The sequence below is a fragment of the Pleurodeles waltl genome, chromosome 2_2 (assembly GCF_031143425.1).
Source record: "Pleurodeles waltl isolate 20211129_DDA chromosome 2_2, aPleWal1.hap1.20221129, whole genome shotgun sequence".
Lineage (NCBI taxonomy): Eukaryota > Metazoa > Chordata > Amphibia > Caudata > Salamandridae > Pleurodeles > Pleurodeles waltl.
The window spans coordinates 1,006,477,443-1,006,494,460 of record NC_090439.1 but is presented as its reverse complement, the minus strand read 5'-3'; the positions used below and the strand labels follow the sequence as shown (position 1 = coordinate 1,006,494,460).

At 50.9% G+C, this 17,018-nt stretch overlaps 1 protein-coding gene across 3 annotated transcripts; it reads right to left on the bottom strand.

Annotated features, from left to right (window-relative positions):
• Positions 1-271: 271 nt before the first annotated feature.
• On the bottom strand, positions 272-10,707 carry MYC (MYC proto-oncogene, bHLH transcription factor). 3 transcript variants are annotated; one of them, XM_069220740.1, is made up of 3 exons: positions 10,632-10,707; positions 3,207-3,836; positions 272-1,541 (listed from the first exon to the last, which is right to left on the bottom strand). In XM_069220740.1, exons 1-3 carry the CDS (start codon positions 10,690-10,692, stop codon positions 934-936), a joined length of 1,299 nt encoding a protein of 432 aa, XP_069076841.1. In that variant the 5' UTR covers positions 10,693-10,707; the 3' UTR covers positions 272-933. The 3 variants fall into 3 exon arrangements, with proteins under 3 accessions (XP_069076841.1, XP_069076842.1, XP_069076843.1); XM_069220741.1 differs by lacking the exon at positions 10,632-10,707 and adding an exon at positions 8,749-8,850; XM_069220742.1 differs by lacking the exon at positions 10,632-10,707 and adding an exon at positions 6,581-6,816.
• Between the last annotated feature and the right edge of the window lie 6,311 nt (positions 10,708-17,018).

Sequence of the window (17,018 nt, the reverse complement as noted above, 5' to 3'; positions counted from 1 at the left end):
GTTTTACTATTTGCATGTCGCCATGGTTTTATTCAGCAGCGTTCATGGTTTTACACATGTAAAAAGAAAGCTTCGAATTCAGGGCAACCATTGTTCGAATGAAAAACCTCGAGTTACTTTGGTCAAAACTTTATCGAAGTACTGAAAAGGTCACTCTTGGCAAGTAGGAGGCAGATGACCTCTAGCTTATCATAAGGCGCTGTTAGCAGAATCCGTACCTAAAAGGAAGGCTTCACACAGGAGTACCAGACAAGAATGCACAACAACCGAATCCGTGTGTGGGCAAAGGTTTATTCAGCAGCAACTCAGTTGTTGAACGTGATAGTAAGATCTAAAATACAAAACATGATCAAATAGAACTTTGACAAAAGAAATGTATATAGAAATAACCATCAAGTTAACACAATACAGTTGGTACCACAACTACAAACCCGAACTGAAAAAACATGGCCTTAAATTTTGTCACAACTGTTTAGGTGAATATTAATACATATTTTACTATAAAGATTTGTTAAAGATATTATAGATAGTTCAGCAATAGTTTGTATATATATTTTCGTAGCTTCACACCCTGGGCATCTGCTAATTATGAAAAATAAAGGTCTTAAATACAAATATCTGTAAAACAAAGAAAGAGTAGAAAATGTCATCCCAAGCAAAGGTATCCCCGTCACGGCTCGTCCCGTGGCTCAGTTATGAGGCAGTATTGAGGTCTAGGCAGAATCCGTTATGATCCAGCCAAGGTTGTGTAGTTTAGAAGAAAACAAAAATCTGCTGGAGGTCATGCAGTTCACCAAGTCTACTGTACAATGAATAGTCCAACATGCCATGATGCACGGCAGGCCTGCTCCGCCGCAGCGAGCCCCATCCAAGGCTCCCCTGCAACGATACGCCGCAGACAAGCCCATAAGAGGCTACTTAGTCCAAGGGCCTCTACACGCCAGAGTTCCTCAGCTGTTCGAGCTTTTGCTTCAGCTGTTCGCCTCTTCGCCTCAACTGCTCCTTCTCTGCAAGGAGCCTCTGTTCATCTGCCTGAATAGTCCGTGTGTATTCCGTGGCCTTTTTCAAGATCACCACTTTGGGCGCCTTCTCATTGTCCGCCACCTCAGGGATCTGGTCGCGCAGGGCGAAGAAGCTCATCTTGAGCTCGTTCCGCCTCTGGCGCTCCAGGACATTGTGAGTCCGCCTCTTGTCGTTCTCTTCCGAGTCGGACGTCCTAGGACTCGTGCACTTCCGGTTGTTGGAGATGGGCTTCAGCACCCTGCTGCTGTGGTCCGTTTTTACCCTCTTGGCGGAGGGGTAGTCTGTTTTGGAGGAGGCTGCCCGCGTCAGGGGCGGCGCGGCGTAGTCGTGCTGGTGAATGGGGCCGTGGGGCGCCGCGTAGTTGTGCTGCTGGATGGAGACGTGACACCTCTTGAGAACCAGAGGGCTGTGGTGGGGACGAGACTCGGGCTTCTTGCCAGTGGGTTGCCTTTTTTCGATTGTGACAACATCAATCTCTTCCTCGTCATCTTCATCATCTTCGTCATCCTGTTCCTCTTCTGTGAAGAAACATAGAAAAACAGTGTTAATGTGGGACAGCAAAATGCCTGACAAAACTCAATAGCACCCACAACAGCATTACTGATTCCATTTATATTAGAGGCATGAGGTCTTAAAATAGAGGTCATTCGGTATGATGGCTGAACCCGTACCACAAGGGCAAGGTCAACTGAAGGAGAGGGCGCCCAGCCCTGCCATAAAGTAGAATAAAGGGCCATGGCAAACCCTAAATCTCCAGAAGCCGCCCATAAAACTCCCTATTGTGCTCCGAAAGACAGCCTAGTGTCTGGGCACATTCCACAATGGCCAGTAGGCTTGGTGACGGTGCCACGATCAAGTTCACAGCAGAATGACAAAACAATGCCTAACGCACATATAACTCTTAGCGAAAGGAACTGAAGGGTCTGAACTTTCCCAGGACATGAGGTGATGCTTTCGCCGTTTCGACAACCTGCACGGTGCCACGGCCTTCGCATACTCAACTCTACGCTTAGGACTGCCAGGGGAAGACGGGACTTCCTTGGACCACAAACTACCACCCTGAAGTTTCTACCAACATAAAGCAGGACAGAAAGCGCTAGCAACTGAGGTACAACCGCCCTCCACCAACAAAGTGGTCCCAGCCAAACCGGAAGATGGTTAATTCGGGTGAGAAATTGGGTATCTGATCTATAAAAGCGTAGCTAACCAGATGTAAAGCGTGCCGTTTACCTCCTGAAAAAGGAGGTATTTACCAGCCATCTAAGGCGCCTACCATTATCAAATATTCATCTGCAATGGGAAATGCACCACCCCTTTTCAGCTAGAGGCCCAAAGAATGGAACACACTGCCACTGTAGGTTACAAAACACAAATTCCATCTTCATTCTTTTCTTAACTACCCTTAATTCTGTGTAATGTTCATGCTGCTTGCCTCAATTCATTCGGAAGGCGCTACGGAAAGCTACATTTTTCAGTGTGCCATGAACAATTAAACTTTTAAGTGGGACATATAGTAACACTATTGAACAAGATGCATCATGTTCGCTAAATGTTCACAAGTGAAATAAAAAATAAAAATATCATAAGCCTACTATCTGGATTCTTTGGATGTGGTAGTGGTCTTAAAAAAAAAAATCCGGTGTCAAACTGAGTGCTTGGTGATTCCTTACTAACACCTGTTAGGGTCAATGCAAATCAATGGTGAAGTAAAATGGGTTGTGAAAGTTGCAGAGGAGCCATATATGGGCGAGTGGTCAGCTGTGCCCCTGGGAAGGAATTGATTGGTCAAGGAAGGAATAGATTCACATGAAAGGAAGAGCTTTCCGAGGACTGAGTCCAAAAATAGGTCGGGCAGCTGGAAGGTGCCCAGTGGGGATCATGTTTGGAGCATGAGCAGTGGAGGGTGGCACTGCCTAGGTCAGCAGGTGCTGTGCAGAATGTAAGACTTTTATAAACCAAGAGTGTAGAGTTGAAATGCCGTGGGCTGGGGTAACTTAGTACGGACTGGTGTGCGGTAAAGGCCCAAAGAGAGCTTTGGAAGTCTGCCTCCAGTAGCTGGAGTGTGGAGACGGCCATGGGTGGTTCTGATAGAGACGTGCAGGTGTTATGGACTGAGGCGAGCTGCAGCGTGTGCGGGGACAGCCCTAAGCGCAGTTTACTTTAGCAGTAGCGTCGGGGCTCACCTGAGTCGCTGCTGCTGCTGGTGGCCGGAGGGGTGCCCACGCAGCTCGGCAGCTCCACGCTCGGACTGGGCGGGCTGGCCTTCGGCAGACTCTCGGTCAGCGGGTAAGGGAAGACCACCGAGGGGTCGATGCAGGCGGGCCCCAGGTCAGGCAGGTAGGGCAGGGTGGCGGGCGGCGGCCCCACCGCGCCCTGCTCCTTGCGGGACGCCTGGTAGTTGGCCAGCTTCTCGGACACAGCCTTCTCCAGCTTGGCGCTGGCGGAGAAGCTGCTCCACATGCAGTCCTTGAGGATGATGGACTTGAAGGCCTCGTCGTCCAGCTCGCAGATGAAGCTCTGGCTGATCATGTCGCTGTCCAGGAACTCGGTGACCATCTCCAGCTGGTCGGCCGTGGAGGGGTAGAGGCCGCCGCCCAGGCTGGAGCGGCGGCTGGGCGAGAGCGGCGGGGTGGGCAGCAGCTCGAACTTCTTCCAGATGTCCTCGGAGGGCGCGGGGGGCTGCAGCTGGCCCTGCGGGAGGGCGCCGTACAGCTGCACGTCATCGTCGTCCTCGTAGATGAAGTAGGGCTGGATCGAGTCGTACTCGCAGTCGTAGCCGCGGCTCGGGACACTGGCGTTGGATGGCATAGCGCCTAGAGGAGAGAAAGAACACCACAGTTACACCCACTGACTCACCAGGACTTCAGTTCATAGCGCGAGACCCACAACGTCCCACAGTCATTTCAAATCAGGGATGGAGGAGACACTACATTACAGTTACACGACTGACGCACTGGACCCACACATTCTATATCAGGGCTGCCACATCTGTGCAGATAATCTGCAGAGGCGGTGCTTATCTGCACCTGGACCCGTGCCACAGGGAGACTGGGACAGCTGTTTATTCACAAAACGGGACTAAGGCTCGTACAGTTATAACCCGGAATGGAGGAACCAGACACTACAAGTCCCATAGTGCTTAGTGCTGCCAAGTCTCATTCATGACATGATATAAGCACATCGTAATGTCAGTGGACTCGACGTAATCTGTGGTTTAGGGTGAGATAACCAACGCTACGGGTAGTTATTGGATGCAATAGGGGGGACTGCTTAATTGAAACATATATACGTGTTTTTATTATTTTAAGCATGCTCACAGTTACACAAAGGAGCCAGGAGAAAAAAGTTGAGTTGCAAGAATATTCAGTTGAATAAACCTGAAACTGAACCACAGGCCCTATCGTGGAGCACAACTCACGTGCCCGGCCAGTCTTCAAAACATACTGCAGCATTACTCCTGTCATAAAATAAAGCCAGGGGCCCCGTGCACTTATGTGTCAACTATTGTTCACTTTACCATATAAAAACAACAAAAAACAAAAACCTGAATTCTAGTCCGGGCAACACCACCTGACCGAATGATGTGAGCGTGGGGCATTACTGCACCCACATAATGTCCCCAATTTGCCAAATCCGGGAGCACACAATCACAAGTGTCAAAGTGCATGTGTGAATAGAAGGCTTTAGGCTATGGAGTAGCTCTACACAAACAGACATTCATTCACTCACTCTACCTCCATGGCAGCACAAACCATGCCGGCAACGAGAGGATTAGGACACGCCCGATCTTAAACGCTAGGAGGGGGGGGGGAGGGGGAGGAGGAAGTGAGAGTTGTCGGTGCATTTATGTGACGGGCACTTCAGAGTAGAGCAATGCGGCTCTGCTCCGGGGCTTTAAACAAGGGCGGGCTGAACAGTGACAGCTGCAGAGGAATCCAGGGAGGGGGTCTGAGGAGGAAACCATGGGCGGACCCCTGCACACCGGCACCAGAGGCCTGAAAATCCCCTCAAGCCTCACCAACCAGCGTACCTAGCCTCCCAGTGCACTGCACCCCGCTGCAAGTTGGCTCAGCCGCAAATACCTCAGCACCACACCTAGCTACAAACAGCAGAGTACCCGTCCGTAACGCCGCACCACACCTCCGCACGGCCTGTCCGACCACTTACTCCTCCGTAACGCCGCACCGCATAGCGCCAACACAGCCTGTCCAGCCCCAACACGCCCTCACCACTTCTCGCTCCACTGTCTGATCCGGCCGGACAGCTGCAGGACGTGAGGGGAGGGCAGCACAACACGCTCCCGGCAGACCGTGGGGGCGCACTGCAGGCACCGGACCCAAGCAAAGGCTCCGCCCTGAACTGCACCTCCACCGAGCCCTGGTGCACAGGGGGCACCTGAGAGCGCAGGTGTGCGCATCGTGCAGTCCGACACCTACAGTTCACGCAGAACCAGTGACCCTGGGCCGATCACTTCACAGAGCAGCTAGTTTCATTGCTCCCTTTCCTGCCACAACTATAATAATCTAGAAGTGCGTAACTGCGGCGACAGAGAGCGGTTACTGCCAAAGAAAGGAAGAGTTTACAAAATGTACTAGTACAACACGCCACAACGCCAAGGACAACGCTGGCCAATGCCCAGCATGCGACCACATATAGAAACGTGGGCAAGAGCACCGCAGTGTATGGGACCACCTCGGGGCACCGCAACCCTCCCCACCCGGGTAGCTGGTCGCCCACCGAGGTCTCGCCAACCCTACCACTGCTGACCTTCACAGCCCCCCCTTACTGTGCCCCAGATAAGGAGTCGGGAGCCACCCTGTGCTTCCATGAAACCTGCAACGTCTGACAGCAGCAGACGGGAGGGGCGAGGGGAAGGGGTGGGGAGCGGCATCCGCACCGTAGCTGCGGGGCTCCTTACACAACCGTGACTGCACTCAGCCGGCTGCAAGTTTAACAAGAGGGAACTCTGGGGGGTTAACACGGGCTCACCCTCCTTCTTGGAAACACCGACGGGTGGTGCCGTGTGCCCACCTCTCCAGAAAATAATGTGCGTCAGCACAAGGTGACACGGGCCGTACTGTCTGCCCAGGATATAAAGGGCACCCTTACAAGCCAACAGGAGGCGGGTTACATGGCACCTACGACAGAAGGGGGCTCACCAGCCACGGAGCGGGTCACCGAGAGGGACTGAAAGCGTTTAAAGTCCCCAAACCAATATCGGTCAACTCCAAAACAGGTAGAGTGGCACTGCCCACTACTGCCCGGAGCGGCAGCGCCAGACAAAGCACAGTGGCACACTCGCCGGTCACGTCTCCTAGGATACAAACATGAAAACACGGAGGATAGTGCAGGGTGGCACAGCCTGCCATCTCTCAAGAGGAACAAAGCCGGGTGGTCTAGTCTAGAGGATGCCCAGAGACGCAGAGCCGGCTGGCACAAGACTTCGGAGAGACGCGATTCCTAAAGGCAGCTTGACACCTCCTGTAAACTCTCCGGGCACTGAGGGGGCAGGCGCTGTGCGACTTTGTACAAACAGCAGACGAAGAGCAGCTCGTACCGGCTCAATCCCTGTGCGTCAGCGGCAGAGGGAGGCACAGGCTCCCCGGCTGCAGGCGAATCCTTCCCAAGAAAAGAGCGGAGACACAAATCCAAAGATCCCAGGGGGAGCGGCTGAGCGCGGGCGCGCTGGGGAGGGTCTCCCGGGGCAGTGGGTCCGCGGGGAGGGTCGGCGGCACAGAGCAGAGCTCCTCCGCTGGCAGCAGACACTCCGTCTGCGGGGGGCTGGTCGCGCTCCCCTTTATAGCCTCAGCCCCAGATCCTCCTACATTTTCCCGCCAAAGCTAGCGGGCGGGCCAAGCGAGCGGGGCGGAGCCGGAGGGGCCGGGCCCGCCTACTGGCTGCAGCGGAGAAGCCGGGGCGGGGTTCGCCACACAGGCAGCCGGGCCCGCCCTGCTCGGAGACCGTGCGGTAGTAAAGCTTTAACCCATTCATGACTCGGCGGCGCGGCGGAAGTAAACATAGTAAAACACTAGAGAGCGGGAGGCCGGCCCTGCGTGCAGAGCCGGGCGCCCTCGCCTTGCGCAGTCTGGGGTCCAGCACTGCGCCCCCGGCACAGCCAGGACAGCGCCCGTACTGCCCGGCGCGTCCTCCAGCTTCACTGACACAGCGTACGCCAGTCCCTTTCCCGCCTCAGCAGAGCCGGACCCTCCCAGACCCCCGCACAGAGAGCGGCTCTGCACCTCTACCCCCCCCAGGAGCGGGCACCCAACTCTCCGTTCACAGACCACCTGGAGGTGAGCAATTGGCACCCGAGACTTCCAGCTGGCACAACGTGTAAACAAATACTGACCGAAGGAGGGGTTGTCACTGGAGATGTCAGTACCGAGAGGCTGCTGGAGTACATCGCGCCTAGGGGTTAGTCCCTGGGATAGCAGAGACTCCCGAATAACCTGGCAGTTAACCCGTTCTGCCCACACGACCACCCCAGGAGGCAGCACGAGCAAGAATCTTACCACACGAGAAGTAAACCCTGTATGTAACTTAAAACAAATCGCTCTGTCTGCCATCTACTCTAGGCAGCTACTGCAGCGCCTTGAGAACCTCACGGGCGACATGCCGCGCTATACAAGTAAACCGACTGGTTACCAAACCTATTACAGAAGAGACCCAGCTGTCTAATACACTTCCCACAGAGGCAGCAAACAGGAGGACGGCCAAAACAGGCAGGCTTCTGACTCTATTCTGAACAAAATAAATGTGAAAATCTTACACGAGAACACATTGGTGCCATAAAAGACTCGGAGAGTGAACCATCTAATAAGCATATCACCCAATACAACACACTCAAACTACCTGACCCCGGAGAAAAATACTACTCTAATACACATGCTCCCCTGAAAAGAAGCCTTCTAGCAAAGGTATCCGGTGAGAAAGCAAGCAATGCGGCAAAGCTGCCCCTCGTGAAACTAATCACTTCAACACACTTAACGCGTGAGAAAGCAAGAAAGCCTTGCAACCCTCCCCCCTTAGGCGGAGATGGGATACACCTAACCACTGGGGGAGAGCAGGTAGTTCAGCAACCTACCCCTCTAGAAATCAAACTGTCATATAAACCCACTCCCCTGGGAAAGTAAACAGTCAAATAAACCTATCCCCGGACGGAAAAAAACAGTCCAGCAAACCTAATCCTGGGGAAACGGGAGCCCAGCAAACGTATCCCTTGACACAGCAAGCAGACAGAACCAGCGATCCTTGGGTGAACCAAGCCAGTAGTGAAAGCAAACTGTTTAATGACCTACACACAAGAGAAAGTGAGCAGGTCCCACACCTTCCAGAGGTAAGAGTAAATTGATAAATTACCCTCTCTGGAGAGTGTGTTCAACTTAAAGCAGGCAGCCTAACGACACTAGAAAACAAACGTATACCAAATCCCTTGTGATGGAAGGAGTCTAATCCACTCGGAGTAAGTAACCGGAACACAGGAACAAGCCTCTCCTCCAAGGAATTAACCTGCCCGAATCCACTAGCTCTAAAGCGACCGCATTAAAAGAAGTACGTTAAGAGACTCGCGCAGCGCTTTATTGCCATGGCCTTATGGCGCTACTGGTTCATGCCCCCTCAGGTCTCGAAGGTGTGCATCTGTGTGCACGAAATATATCGGTCTGCACTTAAACTGCCTGAGAGCATCGAGGTATAACAGTAAGTGTGGAGAAGCCAGCGCCTCACCTGTAACTCCTGCTCCGGGAGAACAGCTGCCCATCAGAAGAACCTGTCTGAGCGAGATTTACTGCAGGAGAGAAAGCACGCGACACGCCCCGGATTCCTCAATGTAAAGAAAGTGAATGGGGAAGTTGCCCATCTCGCTGCCTCAGCGGGTGGGTGCAGCCTCCGCACGAACAGAGGTGCACCGGTAAAAGCAGGTGGCGCTTTAAATCATGCAATCTGCCTGCAGCACATAGAGGCGCACACAGGCTGACTGCGTACCCCGTGTACAGGAGAAATTGAGCGTTGCAAAGCCAGAACAAGCGTAAGGTCACCGGAGGTCATTAGTGTATAGGTAAATGCGAGCTCACTACAGGCAGCGTGCACGGGCGACAGTAGGCTCACTACAGGCAGCGTGTGTACCGGAAAGCGAGAGTTGCAAATCCCGCACAGGTGCAAGCGGCTCACTACTGGCACCGTGCACAAGTGAAAGCCAGAGTTGCAAATCTCACACAGGTGCACACGGGCTCCCTACAGACTGTGCATGCCAATGAAAGCGAGACTTGCAAATTCCGCCCAGGTGAAAGCTTCTCACTAGACAGTGTGTACCGGTGAAAGCGAGAGCTGCAAATCCCGCACCTGTGACAGTGCGCGCAGTTGAAAGGGGGCTCACTACAGGCAGCTATACTCCTGTAAAAGAGAGTTGCAAATTCCGCGCACGTGCTAGCGGGCTCTCTACAGACCGTGTGTACCGGTTAAAGCGAGAGTTGCAAAGCCCGCACCGGTGGAAGCGGGCTCTCCGCGGCCAGGTGCACAGGTGAAAGCGGGAGTTGCCAATCGCGCACAGGTTGCAGCGGGCTCTGCAGGCCGCGTGCACAGGTGACAGCAGCGCGAGCTGGAGCGAGCAGGCAGCGCTCAGCTGGAGGTGCTGATTCATGCCTTCCGGTCGCTGCGAGCTCCGCGCTCCCTGCAGCATTCCTGCTGCTGAAGAGGGTTTATCTCGCCGAGAAGACCGCGGCAGCCCACCACCCTCCTCGGACTAGAAGCCTATAGGCAGTGCTTAATTTGTAAATAAAAGCGTGCCGGTGCCCACAACTCTCCTCTTGAACACGCGGCTGCTGTTATTAAATGTGCGAACAGGGAATACTGAGGCAGCGTAATCCTGTAGCCTTCTCGGGCCTCTTTAAACGATTTACAGCCACTCCCTGCCCCTTCAGCTCACTCCTGCAGCTTTCTCCCTTTGGTGACGCATTTTTCGTTTTTCTCCTCATCCGTCTTTTCCAAATGTCTTTTGCTCGCGGTAAATGCTTGAGGCAGAAAATTAAGCGCCGGTGCTCCGCACCGGAAACAACACGCACAAATTAAGCTCTGCCTATTGGCGTTCACACACCATGCCAGTTTAACTTTACTGGCCAGTACTCAGCATGGCCCCTCAAGTTAAAAAGCGCAGCCACAAGTCCCTGCCTCCACTTTCAACCTTCAGACAGAAACATTCTTGGAGGCCATTTGTAGAGAGCATGTGCTAATCACTTTACACAAGTCCCTACCCCCCCCCCCCCCCCCCGCCAAAGGGCTGGGAGGAAGGGGGCGGCGAGGTGTTAATTATCCCAGCGTACACCACCGAGTGCCAGGACTTACTTTAATATGAGAGGTCCGCTCACACCGCTTAACTAGGTTCCACCATTTGATCTTATGTGATCTTGGCCAGAGCACTCGCTATCCCAACAAGGGGAAGGTGCATGTATACAAAAATAAAAAATAAAGTGTCTGCCTTGGTAATTTGAATGCATACATGCACCCACAGACAGGATAACATGTATACTACTAATGCACTCAGGTGTGCATTCACCCTTCGCATTTCAAACTTTGCCCATCTCCCTTAAAGGTAAATAAAAAATGCAGCTCACTTTCACCCTCCCAAAACCGGCGTCCGAGCCCGTTGCAAAAGCATTGGAACAAATCAGCCATTCGCCCCTACAGACAGCAGGTAGGGCGGGGTACCTGCACGCACCGGAGGAAGTGCACGGCACGGCACAAAAACACCCACGAAGAAGACAGAAATGAGGTTCGAGAGACGGGGCCCATCAGTACTGGCTCCATTTCTAACCAGTGGCGTTTCTGGATAGGGGCCAGGTGAGCCCCATGCCCCTCCCCCTTCTGCCAAACCACCACAGCTGTTCACTATTGCTCCATGACAGGAGGGGGTAGACGCCGCACCAAGACACGTTAATATGTCCAACTACATTTCACTGGAAAGTAGCAATTCTGAGGCATTACTTTAGTGTATCTGTATCTACATAGATGCAGCTACATGCAACGTCACATTTAAATGTTTTAAGCAAGCACATTTGCATTCGTTTACGCATTTATATAAGTGAATATGCAGGCAAACCACTTTCAACAATTGTCCTCTGTAGATTGCCATACCAGTTTGAAGTCTGCGGCCAACGTGCACCCTCTTCCCCAAATATTACACCTAGAGGCACACCTGTTCCTAATCGATGGTACTTTACAACCTAGCTGCGTAAACCCATGCTTGTCCAATGGTGAAAGCAAAGCCGACCAGGAACTCCCCCACCCATCCCCCCCAAAAAAACACAGATAAACGTAGGCAATTCTCCACTTATATAGAAATGTCCTATCTCCCAAACAACCTAAAATGGAATGAAAATAACTCGTTTCGCATTGTGTCCCTCCAATTGACTCATCTGCTCTGCGAACGGACCTGCCTAGTCTCATTCAAATCTAGCGGCGGTGTTACCCGGACACAGTTGCGTGCTATTTTTAAAAGGTTGGAGGTGCGATAGTAACTTTTTGGAGGAAAAAAAAAAACAGACCACCACAAGAAAATAATCTAATTACACAATGCAAAAGCCTGAAAAAAAATTGTACACTAATAAATAATGCAGCCAGTTCGGCATATGACATATCCTGTTTAGAGCAGTTAAAGAAACGAGTCAGAGCTCAGCACCCAGCAAAAATGACCAACTCTTTAAAAGTCGCAGAGCAGAGTTAAAAAGCGAGAGTTGAGTGGGCGTAGCGGAACCCTGCCTGGGATGCGACGCGCAGCACTAGCTTCCACCACGCGCACACTCCCGGAACCGGCAGCACGGGTTTTATGTTTTTTTTGGTGCCTGCTTATGCTTTCCCGGGCTGTGGTTCTCACGCCTTACAGCCTAGGGCTGCCCCGCCCCGGACACGCCTGTCCGTTTTCGCGCGCTCTGCAAGCGGCTGTTAGCTTTCCGCGGAGCAACTGCGCCCTCTACTGGTAGCCAACGGAACCACGCGCCAGTTCTAAATTGGAAGGGAAGACCACCCTCCTGAAGTCCGCGTAACTTATTCCTCGCACTTTGCCGTGTACAAAGAATTTGCCTAAGAAAATCCTAAAATAAGCTAATTAGTCCTGTAATATGAAAAAGAGTACCCTTATGAAAAAGAGTGCAGTGTGTCCGTACTATCCGTCTAATGCACGTCCAAGGAGAAAGTCAAGTTCGACCGCCTTTTCGAAGTGAGTAGGCCGCTAGTAAAAATTGAAGTTTTAATAATGCGTACACATTGGAAAACCCTAGATCTGTCAGTTATCCGAGCCCAGCCTGCAATAGGAAGACAATTTGCCAGGAGTTTGAGCATGATCACATATCATGCATGAGATCCATTGTTTACAGGAGTAATTTGTTCTGCATATTTATGGAAAAAAAACATACACTTTGGGATTAGCCCACAGATCACCTGCTGGAATAAATGTGAGAGATGGCAGTAATGGGTCCCTCAACAATTGGTCCTATGACATTTGCTCAAATTTACAAGTAACTGCCAATCCTTTAAGAGTTGCAATGAATTGATCAATCATTCATCTTCCAGCTGAACTCTGGAATAAGATTGATATGGTTTTAAACCCACATTAATTTTCCTTTCATGTCCATGAAGTTGTTTCTTGTCAAGTTCATAGACATCAACTTTACTAGTGTTGTCCATTTTTAGCAAATTCTTGACCTCCCTAAGACCAATAACACCCAATCTATGCTTTAACAAAGCTAAATACCTTTCCAGAGGGCATTTTTGTTCTTCCTAAACATATACCTCCAATAAATCAATCTAAAGTTACCATTGTATAGGTGGTTCCCCAGGCTCAGACAGAAAAATGGCGGTGGTTGAATAGAGGTCTTTGTGATTATTCAGTAATAAATTCAGTCTTCCATTATTTTTGAATAATAATGTGAAAAAATTACTGATCACACTGAATATACAATGTACAATAAATTTGCAATAAATTCAAATAAGCATTGTATCACAAAAAATGTATACAGGACATCCACACACAAAAATGTGTTTTTAAAAGCCTGACCAATAACACTGGAAAATTATGTGTGTGAATTGCAATGTTTCGCAGGAACAATCTTTAACAGAATCCTTTAATATATATAATTACTTGGTAGATATGATGTATAATTGAAGAATATGGTATGAGAATCACCGTGATCCGCCATGTCGATGTAATAGATTAATTATTATTAATACTTGGATGTAGATGTATGGCGTGCAAATCACTGTGATTCGCTGAGAATGCGATACATATGCCGTAATACACTTAAAATGGCCACCAGCACATAATGACATTGCACAATACACCTAAAATGGCGACCACCACGTAATTACGTCTCCAATATGGCCAAGATGGCCGCCACCATGGATTTATGTAAGTACGTACTCCTTACGTACAAGATGGCACCTGATGACGTATCCACAGGACGTTCGAAGATCAGACGATGGAGATATCCATCAAAACTGTGGCACCGTAGTAGATCGAGCAGTCCGTCATAGCAGAATTCTCCATAACACATGATGCAGTCACAACATGGACAGGAATGATGTAATGGAACAACCAATAAGATGCACGCCAATGCACACTGCAAACGATGAATGATCCCTTCAAGTTCACCCACTCATCCCCAATGTTGGAATAAATTTGAGAGACAGTAGTATCTCAGAGTGGTATATTAAGTAAAATCACATGAACAGGGAGCAGCGCCGTTCGCTCCGCATCCCAATCACTATTGTCTGTATTCCGTCAAACTACATTCCACATTCATACATGCTACATTCTACACTTCTACATTCCTACATCCCTATTACAACAATATCACACCACCTCAAGCTAGCTCCCGGATTTTCATTATCAAAGCCTATTATATACTATGGTGTGGTCATGTTGGAGTCTTGGTGATACAACTACACTATGCTGTGTTATGCCACGCCACTGTGCATCGGCGTTTGAAGCTGAGAGCTGCTGCCGGGTGGCTGCAGGAAGCAATAGGCGACCGGATGACATCCACTACGCCTGCTCCCGTGCCTGTAATCGTGAACTCCTGCTGGAAGGCTGCGAGAGGGCTAAGCCACCCTTGCCATGGCACACCGTCGCTGTTTCCTGCACCACCTCTGCAGTACCCACTCCGGCTCCTGCTCCCCACACATTGTTCTCCTTCCGCCTCAGATTGTGCAGGGTCGGCAGTGAAAGGAGTAGGAGAAGGGAGGACAAGGGACACTTGGTGCGCAGCAGACACCAAGACATGGAGTGAGCAGCGGTGAGACGGCGGGGTGGTGTGGTGGTTTTGTGAGGCTTGAGATGGAGACAAACACAGCTTAGCAGCAGGTGGTCCTGTTGCAGGGGCAGATGCGTCTGGCAGTAGGCCAGTGCGGTTTGCTTCCGCAGGAGACCCATCCCCTTCTCCGCTAGTCTACTGTCTGTGCAGCAATCTGCCCAACACTTAGCTTATCATTTGGCTTCAGACCGCCCAGTGGGGCTCTAAAGGGCTCTCAGTTAACACTCCCTCCCACTACTGGACCTCACAGGACCCCTAGCTGAACATGCTTGTGCCCCCCCAGGATTGTGCAAGGGCTGAGGCGACGCTTCAGGGTGAGCTGCTTGTGCCCCCCCAGGATTGTGCAAGGGCTGAGGTGGCGCTTCAGGGTGAGCGTGCTTGTGCCCCCCCAGGATTGTGCAAGGGCTGAGGCGGCGCTTTAGGGTGAGCTGCTTGTGCCCCCTAGAGAGGCACAAGGGGTGAGAGGGCGCTCTACGGCCTTCTTTCCAGTATAGTAGTAGCAGGAGTAACCAGCGGTGAGCAGCAGTGCGCTAGCATGCAAATGGCTTACCACAAGGGATCCTACGCCGCCTTGGTCTGTTACCCAGCAGAGCCAGGAAATACCTAAAGACACAGATTTGTAAAGATATTCAAAGATCCTTAAAGTACCCCAAGACCTGGCTGATTGACCCGCTAAGTACTTCTGCTAAGTACCCTAGGTTGCAAAGTGACTTCAATAGTCTGTGATCCCGCTTAGTCTTCTCATTTGGGATCGTCGGTCTAATCGTGCTCGTGCCCCCCTAGGCCAGAAGGTTTGTGGGGTGCTGCAAGGACCAAGGGGTGTGGCGGGACAACACTTGGGCGTAACACATAGCCGACTACTGGACTTGTCTGCTGAAGGCTTGTGACAGATTGTGGAAGTACCAGGAGAGCCTGTGTCCTGAGGATCTCCTGTGGTCTGCAGCCCTCCCAGGAACGTCCCTGAGAATTAGAGTGAAGAGAGGGCGTAGGTGAGCTTGCCAGGCCAGACGGCAGTGGTTAGGGGCAGGTAAGGCGTTAGGCTGCAGACCTGTCTGTTTGGGGTGGAAGTGGTCACCATTAGGTCGGTGCGGCTTGTCTAAACGGAGGGACTGCACTGTGCTCTTTCTGCCGCATGTCCTAGTGAGAGGCTCTTGGGTCCAAGGAGCATCGAGGTGTGTAAGGGCCACAGTCAACCTACAAGTGCAAGACAGCTGCTGTTCCTACTGCTGTTTGCAGGTCGGTAGTGCAGTGTGCTGAGTGCAATTTGTGCGGTCTGACCTTCTGCTCAATTCTGGTTGTTATCTCTAAAAGCGGGCCCCATTATCAAGGTTAAAGGCCATCATGCGTTCCTGCAGGGTAAGGGCGACTCCGGTAACTAGGAAACGCTCAAATGCACCTAATCCGCCGCCAAATAACAATAAAAAAGCAATATTAATAAAAAATACTGCCGTAACTGAGTCCCCAATGAGTGACTTGATGACAGGCAGCCTGAGATAGGGGGTGGGGTCCCAATTCTTACCCCCAATGACAGCAGCTTCCCCCACCCTCAAGCAACCAGGGTACTGCATGGAACAAATTTGCTTTTCTAAAAAACCCAACGGATGTACTGCTCCTACAAAACCGTGTCGTTCATGGTCTACAAACGCCCTTAAAGCCCCAAATGCCCAGTATGTTCAACACTTGGTCAGTAGAGAAACAAGTGTGCCTCATCGAAATAGAAGGCATCTTTTCAATGGGAGACCTGGGCAAAAAGAACCGTAAAAGCTAAGGATGAGAGGGCAATGCCCCAATTAGAAACAATGGGTAAAGAGGCCTGTGTTCAGTATAATGCTGAAATGGAGAACCCCGTTGGTATTATGGATGTCGAAGAAATGGAGTCCTTCAAAATGAGACAGATTATGCAAATGAATGTAGAAGTGCACCAACCACCTCCTGAGAATCAGTTAAACTCATCTCTGAATCAGTGTGACATTGGTGAAACTGGGCTTGCGGATACTGCCTGTCTCCGAGCCCAGTCCACGGCCCAAAACATGGGGGTTCAGTCCCCGTTAAGAAGCCGATCTCCTTCCTGAGACCTAATAGTCGAGGAGATCTTTCCATCATCACAGGCAGAGATCATGGCTTCGAGGGACCATAGGAGGCTTTTGAGTGACTTGATCTGTCAGCAAACCCTGGCGTCTCCCTCTACAGGTGTAGTTCAGTTCTTCCCCAGTGTTCCACGTCCCAGCAGGAAGGTGAGACCAGTACTGCATGGGACGTTCTGCTCTGTGCATTCCAGGGTATAGTAAATGCTTTAACATACCACTCAAGCAAATTAGACTTGCAGTTGGCTCTTTTTAATACAATGGCTATTTATGCAACAGCAATTGATTCAAAGATTGGAGGTTTAAACTCATTGATCCAGCATGCATAAGCAGATTCAGCACAGCCAGCTCCACCCTGTGCATGTTAATCGATTCTTGACAAGCTGGCAAGCTTTCCAGTCGCTCTGAACTCGGTGCTACTAGATATAAAAGCTCGCTTAAAATGTGATTCTTCAGTTGTGCAAAAAGTTGTTTCATGCAATAATGTAATAACTGAAGTTCTCGCTAATTGTACCACTAGCTCTCCGTCTGTTTCAGTGCAGCAAACTACTGCAACTGGTCAGGAGCAAGAAGTAGGCAATGAAGATAACATCAAGTCATCTAATCTGGC

Bases quoted from the DNA above. Each gene is read 5' to 3' on its own strand.
- MYC (XM_069220740.1), bottom strand. From the start codon at position 10,692: ATGGCTGATTTGTTCCAATGCTTTTGCAACGGGCTCGGACGCCGGTTT. The intron at 3,837-10,631 runs GTGAGCTGCATT...TCTCTCCTCTAG, and splicing joins CCGGTTTTGGGAGGGTGAAA to GCGCTATGCCATCCAACGCC. The intron at 1,542-3,206 runs GTGAGCCCCGAC...GTTTCTTCACAG, and splicing joins CAGCAGCAGCAGCGACTCAG to AAGAGGAACAGGATGACGAA.